We start from the raw sequence: 18809 nt of genomic DNA on the forward strand, positions 1-18809 counted from the left end.
CACTCTCTCTCTCTCTCTTCCGACTTTTTTCTCTCAAATTCTTCATGGTATCAGAGCTCTGAAATTCAATCATCATGAACTCCTTTGAAAACTCATCCGCCCTCAACACCACTTCGACCACCTCGCAGACCTCGCCCCCTCAGTCTCAGTCTGAATCCTTCTCTCAACATATCACGAGCCACAAACTCAATGGCCACAACTTCCTACAATGGTCTCAATCCGTGCTCATGTTCATATCGGGACGAGGTAAGGATGACTACCTCACAGGCGTGGCTACACCTCCGAAGATCAAAGATCCGGCGTTTAAGAGTTGGAAAGTAGAAAACAACATGGTAATGTCCTGGTCATAAACTCTATGTATCCCGGAATAAGGAAAACCTTCCTCCTTTACCCAACGGAATCGGAAATCTGACAAGCAGCTAGAGAAATCTTCTCCAACTCCAAAGATGTGTCCGAGCTATTTGAGATTGAGAACACTCTCCACGACCTACGTCAAGGACAGCTGTCTGTTACTCAGTTCTTCAGCTCGCTCACGCATCTATGGCAGAAGATCGACCTCTACGAACATCACCAGTGGACCTGCCCCGAAGACTCGAAACTCTACCGCAGGAAAGTAGAGACCAAATGTGTGTTTAAACTATTATCCGGACTCAACAAAGAGCTCGATGAGGTCAGAGGTCGGATACTAAGTACAAAACCACTACCATCCCTCCATGAAGCCTTCTCCGCGGTCAGACACGAGGAAAGTATGAGGAAACTCATGCTTGGATTTATCCAATCGAGCTCAATTCCGAGCTCATCCTCAGACTCGTCTGCCCTCACCACGCATGGAGACGAAGCATTTGCAGCTCACGTCTCAACAGAGAGACCTCACAAACCTCGCCTCTACTGCGATCATTGCAAACGACCTGGACACCTTCGAGAAACCTACTGGAAGCTTCATGGGAAACCACCAAGCTCGAAGTCAACTCGAGACACTAAGGATCTGAACCCAGCCAGAAACTTAGTATCCACCTCGTCCGCTGCCTCGACCTCGACCTCGGACTCTTCTCCCTTCAGCAACGACCAGCTCGCTATTCTCCAGAGGCTTATCCAACAAGTTCAACTCGGTGGAGAAAGCTCGGGCATTGGCCCTCTAGGTAACTTCCCTAGAGCCCTCCATGTAAGCTCAGAGAATCCATCATCATGGATTGTCGACTCCGGTGCCTCTGATCACATGATTGGTAATCGAAATCTATTCACAAATTACTCCGTTTGTAATGAAAGCAAAGCAGTCACCATCCCTAACAGAGCCAAAACTCAAGTCACTGATATTGGCACCGTGGTATTGACGAAGTCCATGAGACTAGAATCGGTGTTCTTTGTTCCTCAAATACAGTGCAATCTCCTCTATGTGCATAAGATCAACAAAGACTCTAAGTGCATAACTATTTTTGATGAAAGTTCATGTGTGTTTCAAGAACAGGTCACAATGAGACAGATTGGTAATGCCAAGATGAGTACCGGACTCTATGTCATCAAGCCAAATCAGCCCGCCATGTGTCAAGTAGCCCAATATTCACCCCAGTATAAAGAGATCATGCTCAATCACCTTAGACTAGGACATCCTAATTTCATGTATATCAAAAGACTGTTTCCTTATTTGTTTATCAATAAAAATATCAATTTCATTCAGTGTGACATGTGTGAGTTCGCTAAACATACTCGAAGTTCATATCACCCCACCTCGTACAAACCATTTCGCCCATTTCCCAATATCATTGGAGTTCGATGGTTTCTTCTCTTTGTTGACGACCACACTAGAGTCAGTTGGATATACATGATGAAACAAAAATCCGAAACATCCAGCCTATTCAAAACCGTTCACAAAATCGTCCAAACACAGTTCGACACCTCCATTCAAATTGTCCACACTGACAATGCTCGAGATTACTTTAACTCCGAGCTCGGCGATTTCTTCAAAACACATGGCATAATTAACTCCAGCTTGTGCGTTCACACCCCGCAACAAAATGGGGTAGCCGAGCGGAAAAATCGATACATTCTCGAGGTCGCCCGAGCTATCATGTTTTCCTCAAACGTTCCATCTCATTTTTGGGGAGAAGCAGTCCTCACAACCACCTACCTCATAAACAGAATGTCATCTCGTGTCCTTGGCTACAAAATCCCAGCCCGAGTCCTTCAAGAGACATATTCTCATTCTCGTCTCATCTCCACATTACCTGCGAAAGTATTCGGCTGTTCAATCTTCACCCATTCTTATAACCAAGGTAAACTAGAACCAAAATCACTTAAGTGCATCTTCCTTGGCTATTCAGCAACTCAGAAAGGCTACAAATGCTATGAACCCCGGTCACGAAAATTCATAGTCTCCATGGATGTGTCTTTTCATGAGTTAAGTCCTTACTTTGCCAATTCAGCTCGTCAGGGGGAGAATAATGACAATGACTTCCCAAATTGGCTCATCATAAACCTAGAATTCACCTCACCTCATAGTCCACCTAGTTCGCCACTTCTTACAAACACAGTTCTACCAAGTCCGATCTTGCCTCCCTCACCTGTCCAAAACACGATCACCTCGCACAGTCCGCCTCTAACTCCCAGCTCGCGCAATCCGCCTCTGACTCCCAGCTCGCAAAGCTCTGAACCTTCTCCATGCGAACTAAACATCACCCAGAGTCCGGTACAAGCTCGCGAACAGGATATCTCTCCGAACCTGAACCGCAACACTACTGAACAAGGTAACACCTCATCTCCGGACTTACCTATTGCATTGAGAAAATCTGCTCGGTCGTGTGGTCAAAACATGATGGAGGATTATGTGTACTATGAGAACCTATCTACGAGCTACCAAGCTTACGTGGCGAAGTTAGACGAAGGAAAAGTGCCACAATCCATCGACGAAGCTCTTCAGATTCCAGCGTGGCGAGATGCTAGTCATGTCGAGATCCAAGCCCTCGAACAGAATGATACGTGGGACATCATCGAGCTGCCACCAGGCAAGCGAACTGTTGGATGTAGATGGCTCTTCACCATCAAACACAATCCAGATGGCACAGTGGAGAGATTCAAAGCTCGTCTTGTCGCAAAAGGATACACTCATGCATATGGCATCAACTATCAAGAGACCTTCGCTCCATTCGCGAAGTTCAACACCATTAGGATCATTCTTTCACTAGCAGCCAACTTAGATTGGCCCCTAATTCAGCTTGATGTGAAGAATGCCTTCTGGAATAGCGAACTGGAATAGGAAGTCTACATGCAACTCCCACCAGGATTCCCAATGGTCAAGGTGCCAACAAAGTCTGCAAACTCAAAAAATCTCTATAAGGACTAAAACAGTCCCCTTGAGCGTGGTTCGAAAAATTCACCAACGTGCTCAAGCGTTGCGACTACAAGCAGTGTCAAGCAGATCCGACACTCTTCTCAAAGATCTCCGCACAAGGCAAGCACACCATCTTTAGTGTGTACGTGGACGACATAGTCATCACTGGAGACGATATAGAAGAGATCAAGAGACTGAAGCAAATTTTGTCATCCGAGTTCCAAGTTAAAGACCTCGACAACCTACGATACTTCCTCGGCATAGAGGTAGTTCGGTCTGAAAAGGGCATCTATGTATCCCAGCGCAAGTACACTTTGGATCTCCTCAAAGAAACTGGCATGCTCGGCTACAAACCAGTCGACACTCCGATGGATGCCAATGTGAAACTTCTAGCTCGCACCACCGAGACCGCCACCGACAAAGAAAGATTTCAGCAGCTCGTAGGAAAACTCATCTACCTCACTTACACGAGACCAGATATTGGATTCGCAGTAAGTATGGTAAGTCGATTCACGAGTAATCCTTCAAAAACTCACATGGACGCAGTTATGAGGATTCTCCAATATCTCAAAGCTACCCCGGGGACTGGTCTTTCCTTTAAGAAAAGATGAAGTCGTGGTATCGAAGTGTTCACAGATGAAAACTGGGCCGGATATGTTCCAGACCGACGATCAACATCAGACATGTGCACATATCTCTGGGGAAATCTTGTCACATGGCGAAACAAGAAACTGTCGGTTGTCTCACGAAGTGGTGCTGAAGCTGAGCTCAGGTCTTTAGCAAGCGGAGTATGTGAAGACATCTGACTGAAGAGAGTTCTCGATGACCTCAAGATCATCATCGAAGGACTAATCAAGCTCTTTTGTAATAATCAAGCCGCTCTCAGCATAGCTAAAAATCCAGTCCACCACGATAGAACAAAACATATCGAGATCGATCGATACTTCATCAGTGAAAAGATTGAAGCAAAAATTATCGACATGGAATACATTTCGACTGGTCATTAGCTCGCGCACATTCTCACCAAAGCCTTTCATCGAGCGACATTCTCCGAGCTATGTAGCAAGCTTGATCTCTTAAACATATACAGTCAAGCTTGAGGGGAAGTGTTGAAATCTAGCTCGTCAGTCCGCTTCCCCCTTTCACCTCGTCTCCTCGTCACCTTTTCACCTCGGGAGCTCCTACCTCGCCAAAGCTTCACCTCGTCACTTCGTCCCTTCTCCTTCCTCCTGACAGGCGTCTCAGGAACCCACACTTCGTGGAACTTTCTCATCTTGGAAGTTGCAATTTCTCTTTCCTATATTCTTTGAATATTCCCTAGATATTCTTTAGAGTTCCAATGTACAAATATAATTGTTCTCTGTGTAATATTTGTTATCGGCCCGTCTCGGACCGACGAGGACAAAGGAGTCACTTCGACCCGCACGACCGGCGCGAGACCTCGGACGGCGAAACCTTGCCTCGGCCATTGGCCGGCCCAACCAACCCATGGCCGGCCCAAGGCTCAGCCGGTCATGGCCGGCCCAAGGCCCAGCCAACCCATGGCCGGCCCAAGGGTCAGCCGGCCATGGCCGACCCAAGGGTCAGCCGGCCAACGGCCGGCTGGAAGGCTCAGCACCTTCACTCGGCCAATGGCCGAGTGAACCTTCAGCCGGCCAGGCAGGTTCACTCAGCCAATGGCCGAGTGAAACCTTCATCCGGCCAGGCTGTTCACTCGGCCAATGGCTGAGTGAAACTTTCAGCCGGCCAGGCTATTCACTCGGCCAATGGACGAGTGAAATCCTCAGTCGGCCAGGCTGTTCACTCGGCCATTGGCCGAGTCAGCTCCATATGTTCAGCCGGCCATTGGCCGGCCCAAGCTTTCAGCCGGCCAATGGCCGACCCAAAATGTTCACTCGGCCAAGGGGTTCCCCAAACACCCCTTGGCCGCCTATAAATACAAGGGTCCCTCCCTTGACCCATGTAATCCGAATTTGAGTACTGAAACGCTGTCAAACTCGTACCTCGCTTGTTTCTCTCAAGTCTCGGCCTCTAAACACCTAAACCCTCTACATTCTACCTCAACCCTACTAATGTTGAGCGTCGGAGAGGTAAATAGAGGCAACCCCCCTTTGTTTCCCCTTTGTAGTTCACGTGCTCTTTACTGCTTTTTAGGTGTCGAGACGAGGTGAGCTTCATCCAGAGCTAAGGGACGACTTGGGATACCAAGTCCGACACGCTCGAGCCGGAGTGAGACCACTTGGTCCGGCCTTGGGTCTAACAACTTTGGGCTCCTAAATAGTTGTCCAAAAACGAGCGACAACATTTTGGCGCTAGAAGGATGGGATCTCCCGAGCAACACTCTCCCTCCCATTCCTCTCACAACGCTTACGACTCTCGAAAGATGAGTCACATTCCCAATACCTCCGTTGGTACTCGAGCAACGAGCTCGAGGTACGGTCTCCGAAACCTCGCGCACTGTCTTGAAGGGAAACCTCGTGATAACGAGAGCCAGCCCCAAGACCCGGTGAATGACCCCGAGGCCGCGCTCCGAGAGGACACGGCTCGGCGGCTCGCGGAGCTCCTTGACTGTCCCGGCGTCGATGGCTCGCTCATCGCCAACCTCCTCGGCTACGACGTCAAGGATAGGTCCGCCCGAGACGACTCCGACCCCGACCATGTGGGGGAGTCGAGAACTGACGAGGCAACGCCAAGCCTCGCCCCATCACGGTCCGAGAGGACGAACGGCGACTTGGCCGGACCGGCGCGGTAGCAGGCACGGTCACACTCTCGAGGACTCGCCTCCTTGGTTTCAAGAGGCGGCCGAACACGGCCCATCGCCGGGGAGAGAACGACCTTGGGAGACGATGGGGCCGATAGCCGGAGCGCCCGCCGGATAATCCGGCAAAGAGTGACCTCGCCCCGCCAAGCGCCGAGCGTGGACCTTAGAGAATGCCTAACGGCGCAGAGAAACTCCCGAGGGGAGGATCTCCACCAAAGGCTCAACTCTCGGAGGGACGTTCTCCCCGCTGTGACTCTCGGCCGACCTCAGGCCAACGCCGGGGACCAAGCGTCCAACGAACGCCAATAGGTGACTCCCGCGGTCCCGGCTGTCAGCCCTGCTAACGGGCTCGACATGGTGACAATGATTCAGAGCCTCCATAATCAAATCATTGAGATGAGGGAATCGGGGAGGCAAAGGCCTTATGGAGGGATTGAGGAGTCATACTCTCCCTTCGCCGCTCAGATCCTCGCGCAGCCTTGCGTGGGGAACTTCAAACTGCCATCCATCCCTCCCTACGATGGACGGACGGACCCGAACTTCCACATCCAACACTATGAGACGTGGATGAAGATGCAGGGACAGTCAGACGCCACCCTGTGTCAAGCCTTCAGCCTGACCCTCACAGGGTCGGGATTTGAGTGGTTTCGAAGTCTGAGGCCGGGAAGCGTCTCGTCCTTCCGGGCCTTGCGAGAGGCCTTCCTTACCCGCTTCGCCACTCTCGTGGCGCAAAAGAAGTCGAACACCTACCTCCTGTCAATCCGACAGGGGAGAGACGAGACCTTGAGACAATACCTCGCTCGCTTCACCGAGGAGTCTCACAAGGTCGAAGGATTCGACGACAAGGACGCCATCACGGCGATCACCGAGGGAGCTCGCACGAGCGACTTCCTCAAGTCTATTGTTGGAAAGGTCCCGCGGGACATGGCGGAGCTAATGTCGAGAGCCCGCACCTACATGGGAATCGAGGACTACTTCGACGACCGAGACGGCCGAAAGTCGGGGGGGCAAGGCGGTCGCCGCCGCGACGATCAAGACGAAGATCGTCCTGACCCTCGAAAGAGGAGGAACAAGTGAGGCCAGACCCTTAACGGTCACTCCCTCCCTGGGCCTAGACCCCCGCACGTCGATAGCTTCCGAAAGTTTTCAGCATTTACCCCTCTGAACACTTCGCGAGAGCGGATCCTAGCTTTGCACCGTGACGAGCTAGGAAGCCCCGCTCCACTCACGAAAGATCCCGCGAAGCGGGACCGAAGCAAGTTCTGCGAATACCACCAAGACCATGGGCACCTGACGTCCGAGTGTTACCAGCTCAAGCGCCAGATCGAAGCCCTCATTCAGGATGGGAAGTTGAAAGAGTACGTCCTTAGAGCAATCGGGACGGCCGCGGCACACGCAGGGCGCCCGTGGCAAGAAAGAAAAGGTCCGACGACGGTAACCGTTACAGACCGGGTAACAATCGAAGAACCGGGGAGCTCATAGCTGCACGTCGTGGGCTCGATCATGGGCGGCCCGGAGTTCGGAGACTCGAGCACGCAAAGGAAGAAATACGTGCGAGAAGTCTCCCAAGGGAAGATAGCTCACTACATCAACCACACGTACGAGGCTCCTCCCCCGGCCCCGTTCGAATCCATGTTCTTCACCGGCCAAGAGGCGACACGAGTTCTCCACCCACACAATAACGCGATAGTCGTCTCAGCCCCGGTCGCCAACAATCTCGTTCGAAGAATCCTGATCGATAACGGCAGCTCTGCCGACATCATCTTCAAATTAGCGTTGGACAGGATGAAGCTGACCAGGCTGAGACCGACCCCAATCTCGACCCCACTCTTCGGCTTCTCCGGGGAGAGGCTCATGACGGAGGGCACTATCAACCTCCCGGTCACCTTCGGGACACCGGGGGGGTTCGAAGTCACTCGCATCGTATCATTCCTAGTCGTGGACCAACCCTCGGCGTACAACATCATCATCGGTCGCCCGACTCTCAATCGGTTGAAGGCCATAACATCCACCTACCACCTAATGATGAAATTCCCGACCGAGAAAGGGATTGCCATAATGTTGGGAGACCAGCCTATGGCAAGGATGTGCTACATCCAGGGGCTGGACGGGCAGGGAAATGGAAAGATGGTGAGCACCATCTTCCAGCTCGGAGACTAGGTCAAGCTGCAAAAGACGACACTACCAGTAGAAGCCCGCTCCCGTTTTCTTTACGCCTGATTGTTGTCATTTATTTCCGGTTTAAAGACAATTTCAAATTTCAAATAAGGCCAATGGCATGGGAATGTAAATTTTGACTATTCTGACGTGATAATCGAATTACATTTCGCATCGAAATCTTTATCTTGTTGCATTATAATTTCTAGTCTCCTTTACGAGTACGCAATAAACTCGGGGGGCTAATGGGGAACAACACTCAATGAAACTGAAATTCACTCTAAAAAACAAAACAAAAGTAATAGCGGAGTCTCAAGGGGCCGATGGCCAGGCTGGAGGTCCCGAAGAGAAACAATCTACACACGTCTCCTCGAGTTGAGGTCGCTCCTCGAGTCGAGTCTCGAGTCCAAGGGTCGACTTATGACTCCCCATGTTGACTCTACACATAACTCCTCGAGTTGAATCAATCCTCGAGTTGAGTTATGAGTCCACGAGTCAACTGATAGGTCCTCGTGCCGACTCAATACATAACTCCTCGAGTTGAATCAATCCTCGAGTTGAGTTACGAGTCCATGAGTCAACCGATAGGTCTTCGTGCCGACTTAATACATAACTCCTCGAGTTGAGTTCACTCCTCGAGTCGAGTACCGAATCCACGAGTCGACTAACTACTCCTCGTGCCGACTCTACATGACTCCTCGAGTTGAGTTCGCTCCTCAAGCTAAGTCCCAAGTCCACGAGTCGACTGATAAGTCCTCGTGCCGATTCTACACATGACCAACCCTCGAGTCGACCTCATGCGTAGCTCCTCAGGTTGGGTCTATTCCGCGAGTCTCGACTTGAAAGTCCTCATGTCAGAGCTCACCAATAACCGATAGACTCACAAGTCTCGATGACAAACCTGCGTGCTCTCGTGCAAGCAACACAAAAATCATCCCTAACGTGTTTAAGTCGCCCCTAACGGCGCATCAAAATTCGTTCCACGACGCTCTCGTGAGAGAATTAATGGCCCAATTGAGTCCCCAAACGTGACGCGCGTGCCATGGCATCGCGTTCACAAGGGCACAAGACTCGACCCAGGAGACTCAACCCGAAAACGCGACCAGTGCACTAAGGTGCCACACTCGCCGGGGGATCAAGTCTAAACTTAACCCCGCCTATCATATGACACGCATACCCAAGAGTGCCACGTTCATGAGGTGGTATGATCACGTTCGCCGCCCAACTCGTGCGCCGATAGGCAACGAGTCACAAATGGGTTTCAAAGGCCTGCGTCCGTCGGACAAAACTAGTCTAGCCAGCGTCCACGGGAAACCTAGTCACACAAATGTGGCATCACGCTCGCCGCCCAGCTCGTGCGCCAATAGGCAACGAGTCACAAATGGGTTTCAAAGGCCTGCGTCCGCCGGACGAAACTGGTCTAGCCAGCGTCCACGAGAAACCTGGTCACACAAATGTGGCATCACGCTCGCCGCCCAGCTCGTGCGCCAATAGGCAACGAGTCGCAAATGAGTTTCAAAGGCATGCGTCTGCCGAACGAAACTGGTCTAGCCAACGTCCACGGGAAACTTGGTCACACAAATGTGGCATCACGCTCGCCGCTGAGACGTGCGCCAATAGGCAACGAGTCGCAAATGGGTTTCTAAGGTCTGCATCCGCCGGACGAAACTGGTCTAGCCAGCGTCCACGGGAAACCTGGTCACACAAATGTGGCATCACGCTTGCCGCCCAACTCGTGCACCAATAGGCAGCGAGTCACAAATGAGTTTCAAAGGCTTGCGTCCGCCGGACGAAACTGGTCTAGCCAGCGTCCACGGGAAACTTGATCACACAAATGTGGCATCATGCTCGCCGCCCAGCTCGTGCGCCAATAGGCAGCGAGTCACAAATGGGTTTCAAAGGCCTGCGTCCGCCGGACGAAACTGGTCTAGCCAGCGTCAACGGGAAACCTGGTCACACAAATGTGGCATCACGCTCGCCGCCCAACTCGTGCGCCAATGGGCAACGAGTCATAAACGGGTTTCAAAGACCTGCGCCCGCCGGACGAAACTGGTCTAGCCAGCGTCCACGGAAAACCTGGTCACACAAATGTGGCACCACGCTCGCCGCCCAACAAAGTCGTGCAAATCGATTATGCCTTCGTTGGTAAGTCGAGAAAATAAGCCACGCACTGCCAAGCCGCGCAAATCGATTACGCCCATGTCGGCAAATCGAGAAAATAAGACGTTCACCGACAAAACTGTGCGAGTCGACTACGATAGTATGTCGAGAACATAAGACACGCGAAACGAAAGACATCGAAAGCCGTCCCTCGTGACGCGCGAGAGCCGTCCCTCGTGACGCGCCAAAGCCGTCCCTCGCGACGCATTAAAAGCCCGTTTGCGGCACGCTCGCAAACCCGAGAGCGTTCATCCCACGTCCGCGCGTCAGCGTAAGTATTGAGTTTCCACTCGACCTACGCTCGACCGAAAACTCGGGGGGCTAATGTTATCGGCCCGTCTCGAACCGACGAGGACAAATGAGTCACTTCGACCCGCACGACCGACGCGAGGCCTCGGACGGCGAAACCTTGCCTCGGCCATTGGCCGGCCCAACCAACCCATGGCTGGCCCAAGGCTCAGCCGGCCAATGGCCGGCCCAAGGGTCAGGCTCAGCCGGCCATGGCCGACCCAAGGGTCAACCGGCCAACAGCCGACCGAAGGTTCAGCACCTTCAGTCGGCCAATGGCCGAGTGAACCTTCAGCTGGCCAGCAGGTTCATTCGGCCAATGGCCGAGTGAAACCTTCAGCCGGCCAGGCTGTTCACTCGTCCAATGGCCGAGTAAAGCTTTCAGCCGGCTAGGCTGTTCACTCGGCCAATGGCGGAGTGAAATCCTCAGCCGGCCAGGCTGTTCACTCGGCCATTGGCCGAGTCAGCTCCATATGTTCAGCCGGCCATTGGTCGGCCCAAGCTTTCAACCGGCCAATGGCCAACCCAAAATGTTCACTCGGCCAAGGGGTTCCCCAAACACCCCTTGGCCGCCTATAAATACAAGGGTCCCTCCCTTGACCCAGGTAATCCGAATTTGAGTACTGAAACGCTGTCGAACTCGTATCTCGCTCGTTTCTCTCAAGTCTCGGCCTCTAAGCACCTAAACCCTCTACATTCTACCTCAACCCTACTAATGTTGAGCGTCGGAGAGGTAAACAGAGGAAACCCCTCTGTTTCCCCTTTGTAGTTCACGTGCTCTCTACTGCTTTTCAGGTGTCGAGGCGAGGTGAGCTTCATCCACAGCTAAGGGACGACTTGGGATACCAAGTCCGACACGCTCGAGCCAGAGTGAGACCACTTGGTCCGGCCTTGGGTCTAACCACTTTGGGCTCCTAAATAGTTGTCCGAAAACGAGCGACAACAATATTTATTATTCTCTATTTCCTAGAAGTAGTTATTGCACATATTTATTACACTGATCATGTATCTAGTCTAGTCTAATGTATCCACCATATGTATAAATAGGTGATACAATTTCATATCAAAAGATAAGAAGAATATCATTCAAAAAGTCTCAGAACACACACTCTCTCTCTCTCTCTCTCTTCCGACTCTTTTCTCTCAAATTCTTCAATATAAATTACATTAAGTTGACCACTACCAACCCACACGTTGACAAAAGACGTACTCAAGTTTGTTACAAAAGCCTAACGGTATTTTGACCACTTGAATACGTGAAAAAAATTGAACAAAAACTAAAATTCAACTAATTTTTGCTAAAAATAGAACAAAAACTAAAAGTCTAATGGTATGTTGACCACTTCTATGTTTACTAGTTACGCTTGCGAGAGAGAGAGAGAGAGAGAGAGAGAGAGAGAGAGAGAGAGAGAGTAGGGAAATAGAGCATGTTATACATACATATATATACATATATATATATATATATGGTATATTTATAGATATATTAAAAACTACAAAATAAGATGATATATATTTCCATAGGAATACTTTATTTTAATATTTAATGAATGGTTTCATCATTCATTTGCATCTTCTTTTGTTTATAATTTTTTTCAATGTTGAATTATTTTTTTTTTTTTTAGAAAAAGCACGAAGCATTTTATTAGATAGTAGGAAATAATATCCCAAATACATATGTAGGGTATTTAAATACAAAGCGCAACGAAGACTTAACTTGAATCAAGTCTAACACTAAATACAGATAATCGACCATTTCCTGAATACTTTCATACTTTCGACCAGAGGAAGAAACATAGACACGCTAAAAATCGAGCACATATCCGGCTCTTTCAAAGTACCCTCAATGATTGATAGAGAGAACCAAACAATCGTGGTCCGTTGACCATGAAGAAATCATGTCTTTAGTCTGGACAGATAAAAATCTAACAGTGTTCTCATAACGGGACGGTGGACGACAGCTAATTTGTCTCCAATCCAAAACAGAAAACAAAGGAAAAATGCAAGACAAACAAACATTATTAAGTGAAAAGAATTAAAATAAAAATGGAGGACGATTACGGTACGACAATGAAATTCCGAAGAGTACGAGCAAAGAAGGAATCTTTATATACGAGGAAATGCGGTCAACGTCGGATCTACCGTCGAGACGCCATTCACGCTGATTGAGTCCACAACAAAGGCCGACAGGGGAGCCTTTTCTTCTCTGAAAGACCACGAGAGCCTCAACTGAGAAAGCACGCAACCACCGCCACCGAAGCACTGACACAGCCACCACCATCGACTCCCAGCCACCGCCATCGAAGCGCAGCCACCGGCATCGACGCGCCGCCACCGCCATCTACGCGGAGCCACCATCTTTGATGTCCCATCTCGCCGAACGGAGAAAGCACCATCACCACCATCTCCGCGCCGCGAGAGAAAGCCCAAGACCCGCTCAACCCTTCTTTTTCCAACGCCTAATCCATGTCGCCACATCCCTCCTCCTAGAGACGAAAGCACACAGCGAAACGGAGCCGCCGTTGCACATGACTCAAGTGGGAGGAAGAACCAGTGGCGACTGTTTTTTAGAAATTCTTTAGGGTTTTCAGTGATGTTTTTGTTTGTTAAGATATTGTTGGAAGTTGGAACTAATATAAAGAAATATCAAGTCACATCGAAAGAAATGGTTGAACATTTTAAAGGAGTTTAATTTGGCAATTAAGTAGCATAAAAAATGGATTAAAATACCATAATACGTTTTAAAATTATTTGAATTGCTTTTAGATTTTTTTTTCCTTACTTTGGCACGCGACTTACCATGGACAACCCCTTCAACATTGAAGATTAGTATTTGACCTCAGCACTCATATAATATAGGTCAAATAGTTAGGTGATTTACAAAATACAAATAATGTCACATGATTCATGACATGAATTGTAACCATCTATAAACAATTTCTTGGCTTCTTTTCAAGATAACGCATAAACTCTTGCAAGTACGTAAGATTATTGACCCTATCCCCAAACAACCTCTCCATTCCCTTTGCCTTGAGCCGCAATGACTCGCCGGAACCTTCCACCATGGCAAGCCTCACGGTGTCGGCCACGGAGGCGCTGGTGAAAGAGCCGTCAGCCTCGTCCCTCGGAATCTCCACCCCGACCCCTTTCTCGGCCAACACCCTCGCGTTGATCCCTTGGTCGTTGGCCACCGGAAACAGCACCAAAACCCGCCCCGACCCCAGCCCCTCCACCACCGAGTTCCAACCGCAGTGCGTCAAGAACCCGCCCACCGACGCGTGCCCCAGAATCCTCGCCTGTGGGGCCCACCCGGTAAAAACCCGCCCGCGGCCACTGACCCGACCCAAGAACCCGTCCGGCAACATCGTTAAACTCGATGGGTCCCTCAAAACCCAAAAGAAGCCCAACCCGGATTGCTCCAACCCGAGAGCCAACCCGGTTAGTTGGCCCCGAGTCAGACTCGCCTCTGTTCCGAACGCCACGTAGATAACCGACCCCGCTCTCTTCTCGTCCAACCATTCCGTCACGCCACGCTCGTCTTCCTCGTCGTTCTCGTCGTCCGAAACCGGAGGAAGAAATCCGATCGGGATTACCGGCCGTTTGTAAAGCTCTCGGAGCAGATCGAACCACTCCGGTTCGAACTCCGAACAGCTCCGGACAGCGACGACGTCGCTCTCCGCGATCGCGAGCCCGAATCGGACGGAGTCTGGAGTTCCCGGTGCCGGAGATTGTACCGAGTCGGACTCTCTGTCCATGTTGGCGGCGATCTCGTGGAGGCGATACACCGGCGATGAATCGAACGGGATCCACTGCGGCACAACCGTGAAGTGCTCCGGCGCAGATCGGCCTCCGCAGTCTGCGATCAGCTCCGACGGAGGTCCGATGAAGGAAAGCCACGTGGCGTTGAAGAGCGACAGAAACGCGCGGGATACGCCTAGCTCCTTGGCGCGTGGGAGGAGCCAGTGCGACGCGTAGTCGTACACGATCCAGTCCGGCGCGTGGGAGCGGAGGAATGACGTCACGCAGGGCTCGAGGAGGTCGAAGGATGTCTTGAGGAGGGGTTGGGAGCGGAAGGGCACGTCGGAAGCGCACTCCGCGCCGGGGGGCAAATCGGGAATTTCGGGAAGAGGGAAGGGCACGAAAGAGAGGCGGGACGAGAGTTTGGGGGGTATTTTGGGAAGTCTGAGGACGTTTCTTGGGGTAGAGAGGAATGATACAGTGTGGCCGCGCTCAGCTAGGCGCTTGGAGAGGTTGAAGAAGGGGATTAAATGTCCCATCGCCAGCCATGGAAATACAGCCACGTGTAGCGCTTCTTCTTTGTTCTGAGCTTTGTCCATTCAGGGATGTAGATTTGTTTCTGCTGTGTCCGAGATGGGTTAGAGTAGTCCTACAATTAGGCTTTGAGTTGAGAACCAGTGTTAGCTGAGTCTGAGAAGTCTACAGTATTTCAGCAAGTATATTTAATTGGATAGCATAATGAATCGTTAAATGACTGATTTCAAGAAAATAAAAATAATTAAAAAATAAGAAAAATCATTAAAACTTAGAAGACGTCAGGCTGCAAATAGGCGCACTTTTTTTTTTTATGTTCTAACGACCAGGTCAAGTTGCCAAAGAAGAAATTTGTGAAGAAAATAAAAAAAATTCAAGTTTTGAGGAAATTGAAATTTATACTAAAAAAACCACTTTCATTTCATCACATTTATATAATGTCTGAGTAAATTATTAAAATGCCTACACTGGTATTTCTGAGAAACTGATTATCATGAAAATCGATGGAAATTTAAGAGAAATTTTGGATTCCCATCACATTGATGAACGCCGGAAATGCTAATGGATGTATCTGTTTTTTTAATGCAAAATAATAATCTAAAAATAATGAATTTACTAGAAACCATATTTTTATGGGTCTCTTTTTATTAACCAAGTATTGGCCCAAAAATCATAATAGTAAATTAGAAGGCCCAATCTCAATTGTTTATATATTTAGTAAAAAACTGAATGGTAAAGTTAATCATGGAAATCATTTTATTACCTTGTTTAGTATATGTTTAAAGATTTCCAAGAAAGTGATTAACAAGGTGATGAGATTAGGTAATGAAATCACTATAAAATAGTATAATCGTAATACCACAAAAAAATGTCTTTTACATTTATCGCCCCGTGGTAATTTTTTTTTTAATGTAAAAAAAGTGGTTATTTTGATTTTTCACGTTTTAAAGTGGTAATCTTATCTCTTTATTTTGTTGTAAAATTAAGATACGGTGATATAAAACACGATTTATTTTGTATGGCTCCTTACAATTATTTTTTTTATTTTCTTTTCTTTTAGCTCTAATATTTTTTAAACTCAATAATATCATAAATTATATTATAGTTTTAGTTTCATTGTTTGAAAAAATAAATTATTGAAGCATATATTTTATATTATGAAACATTTGTGTCTACTTTTTTTTTTTGTATGAATGGTTCTAGTCACATCTCATGTGAAATTTACTCAGTTAAAAGAAAAATATTGATAAAATATATGCTCATAAAAAATTATAGATTATTATTGAGTTATCTTAATCTTTTAGTCTTATTAAACATTAAATTAGGTGGTCAAATATACTAGAATAAGTAATATTCCTGAGAATCTATTAAAGTTTTAGATTTTACAATCAAACATTGTAAATTCCAGATAATGTAATTATTTTAATGGGAATTCCTATGAACGTGATTACATCGCATTACCTCGAATCCAACACACCCAATATAAACTAACAAATTTCAACCTGTACGTTTTAATTTATGTTTTCAGATAAATTTTGAGGAAAATATAGTTATATTTAAAATATGTGCACTAAAAAGGCACAAATTTTATAATTGAAGATTACAATTCAAAACTACAACTTGACATAAACCTTTCGCCGAATTAATTAGAAATCCTAAAACGCCGGCTGGTAGGAATATGCACCCGTATAAGGAATAAGAAAGAGTACATTCATACTTAACAACTTGCAACTTATGAAATGAAAATTTTCTTATAATTTCAAAAAGTGACTTTTGCTCTAGTACTATGAGACATCAAAAATTTTTAGTTTTTCCTTCAATATCTACTATTTTTTTACGGTATATGAGCATCATTTTTTCTTTCATTTATCTTTGATTTGGCAAATAACTAAACAATCTTGTACCCCTCAGGACGATTAATAAGAATCGGGCTAAACCCGTCCAATTTATCATGTGTGTACAACTATAATTATCTCATAGATTGAGCCATAAAATTGCTCACTATATGTAATTTAATACCATGTTTCCAAGAAATAGTTAATAACAAATTTCTTCTTGTCTCCATAAATTCAAATTTAGCTATTAAATAACTATATAATCATAACAACTAGACGGTAACTTTGTAAATAAATAAATAAAAAGTCTAGTATCTATAAAATGTAAAAAAAACTAGACCAATAAAATCCTACCGATTTGCTTGACCTAGGTAGACTTTTTCTTTTTTGTTCTACCGTACCTTAAAAATAATTAAATATGCCGACAATTTAATTTTTTGAAATAAATAATAAAGAAATTAAGGTATACTTCTATCATTGATATTCAATCGACACAATGCGATGATATTGCACTTGGTTTCATTATCCACAAAAAAAGGGAAGAGATAAGTTTTTTAATTCCTTCAACGTACTAGCAAACAACAACGAAAAAATAAAATAAATAAGGGTTTAGATAAAGCACATATAAAAGGCAACTTATACAAACTACCTCAAAATCTCAAATTTGAGTACTAATCCCAGGTTGGTCCTACGGCAGGGTTATCGTCCAACCACTGATCGATCCCCTCAAACAGTCCCTCCAACTCCAGAGGCTCCGAAAGAGATTGACAAAACACACTCTCTTCTCCCAAACCACACATCGTTTGAAACTGGACTGGTCCCACATGCACGTCAAACAAGTCTGCTAGGCCACTGAATGCATTGGCTTCGCCACTTGTCCCGTTTGAGTTCTGTGGCTGCGCAACCAGAGTTTCTTGGGGATCGCTACGCTGGGACTGCGGGTTTATAACGCTCTGCTGCGGTAAAAGTAGATCACCCACGTAAATATTATTTGAGTTACTGTAGTTATTGTTTGTTGCTTCAGAGTTACTCCCACAGCTTTCAACACCAAATGCAAAACTGCTAGCAATTTGGTTCCCAAGAACCTCTATCTCCTCTTGCAAGTAAGCTACCTGAAAAATAAACTAGACTATCATCAGTATATAGTAAACCAGTCTATAGACTGTATAGTAAAATTTAGGGTTTTTTCCTTTTCTTTTATTTTTGTAACATTTTGAGAGGATATGTGTTTGGGTTCGTAGGTAAGGCTAACCTGTTGTTGGAGGGCAAAGATGTGAGCGACACAGCCATAAATAGGGTCTCTCATCCGAGCTAGGGCTTCGAAAGAGATGGTCGAAGCAGCGTCGTTTCGGTGGTGCAACGGCAAGTGAAGCAATAGCTTAGACACGTTGCTGGCCCCGAAAACCTTGTGCACTGCTGCAAAGTGGGCCGCGGCTTCATCGTAGCAGAAATGCGGAGCAAACACGCACTCGTTCGAGCATTTTCTCCTTAGGAACTTGCACGCCCCGCACGAAGCCCCTAATCCCGTCATTGCTAATTTAATCCCGCTTTTTCGTTTAACTTATCGGGTGTTTTATTTTTCTTTTTCTTTTTCTTTTTATACGAAGTGATGGAGTTTAGATTTTGCTCTTTATAGCCATCAATTGCTCAGGGGTTTTAGGATTCCTTTTTTTAAGATTTCTCCCAAGGACATTCTTCTTTTCACTAAAAGTAGTGCTCTTTAGGTCTCCTTTATGGCCTACATTGTCATTCTCAAATTGGGTAAGGGTTCCAAATTAGTGCCTCGAAAATGCTCTTTCCATAAAGATTCTTTACGAAATTAAACGAGTCTACTTGATGGAATGCCTAATCATTGTTATCATTAGTTGAGTTTTAATTAAAAGAAAAGGATAATATCGATTGAATTCTAATTTTTAATAGGCTTATTACAACTACTAATAAGAACATCTAGCATGATAACCGGGAAGAGGTCTTTTTAGTAATCGTTTTTGGCTAGGAAAACCTAAGTTCT

At 47.1% G+C, this 18809-nt stretch overlaps 2 protein-coding genes across 2 annotated transcripts; both read right to left on the minus strand.

Moving 5' to 3' along the window:
- Nucleotides 1–13480: 13480 nt before the first annotated feature.
- LOC149379136 (UDP-Glycosyltransferase superfamily protein) lies at nucleotides 13481–15180 on the minus strand. Its single transcript, XM_089603811.1, has one exon. The coding sequence runs from the start codon at nucleotides 15026–15028 to the stop codon at nucleotides 13619–13621; it is 1410 nt and encodes a 469-aa protein (XP_089459937.1). The 5' UTR covers nucleotides 15029–15180; the 3' UTR covers nucleotides 13481–13618.
- Nucleotides 15181–17315: 2135 nt separating this feature from the next.
- LOC149379137 (LOB domain-containing protein 16-like) lies at nucleotides 17316–18441 on the minus strand. The gene is made up of 2 exons (XM_089603812.1): nucleotides 18051–18441; nucleotides 17316–17910 (listed from the first exon to the last, which is right to left on the minus strand). Exons 1-2 carry the CDS (start codon nucleotides 18327–18329, stop codon nucleotides 17470–17472), a joined length of 720 nt encoding a protein of 239 aa, XP_089459938.1. The 5' UTR covers nucleotides 18330–18441; the 3' UTR covers nucleotides 17316–17469.
- Between the last annotated feature and the right edge of the window lie 368 nt (nucleotides 18442–18809).

This window comes from Urtica dioica, chromosome 12 (genome assembly GCF_054948205.1).
Source record: "Urtica dioica subsp. dioica isolate 48M chromosome 12, U.dioica_male_clone48M_v1_H2, whole genome shotgun sequence".
NCBI classification, from domain to species: Eukaryota; Viridiplantae; Streptophyta; class Magnoliopsida; order Rosales; family Urticaceae; genus Urtica; species Urtica dioica.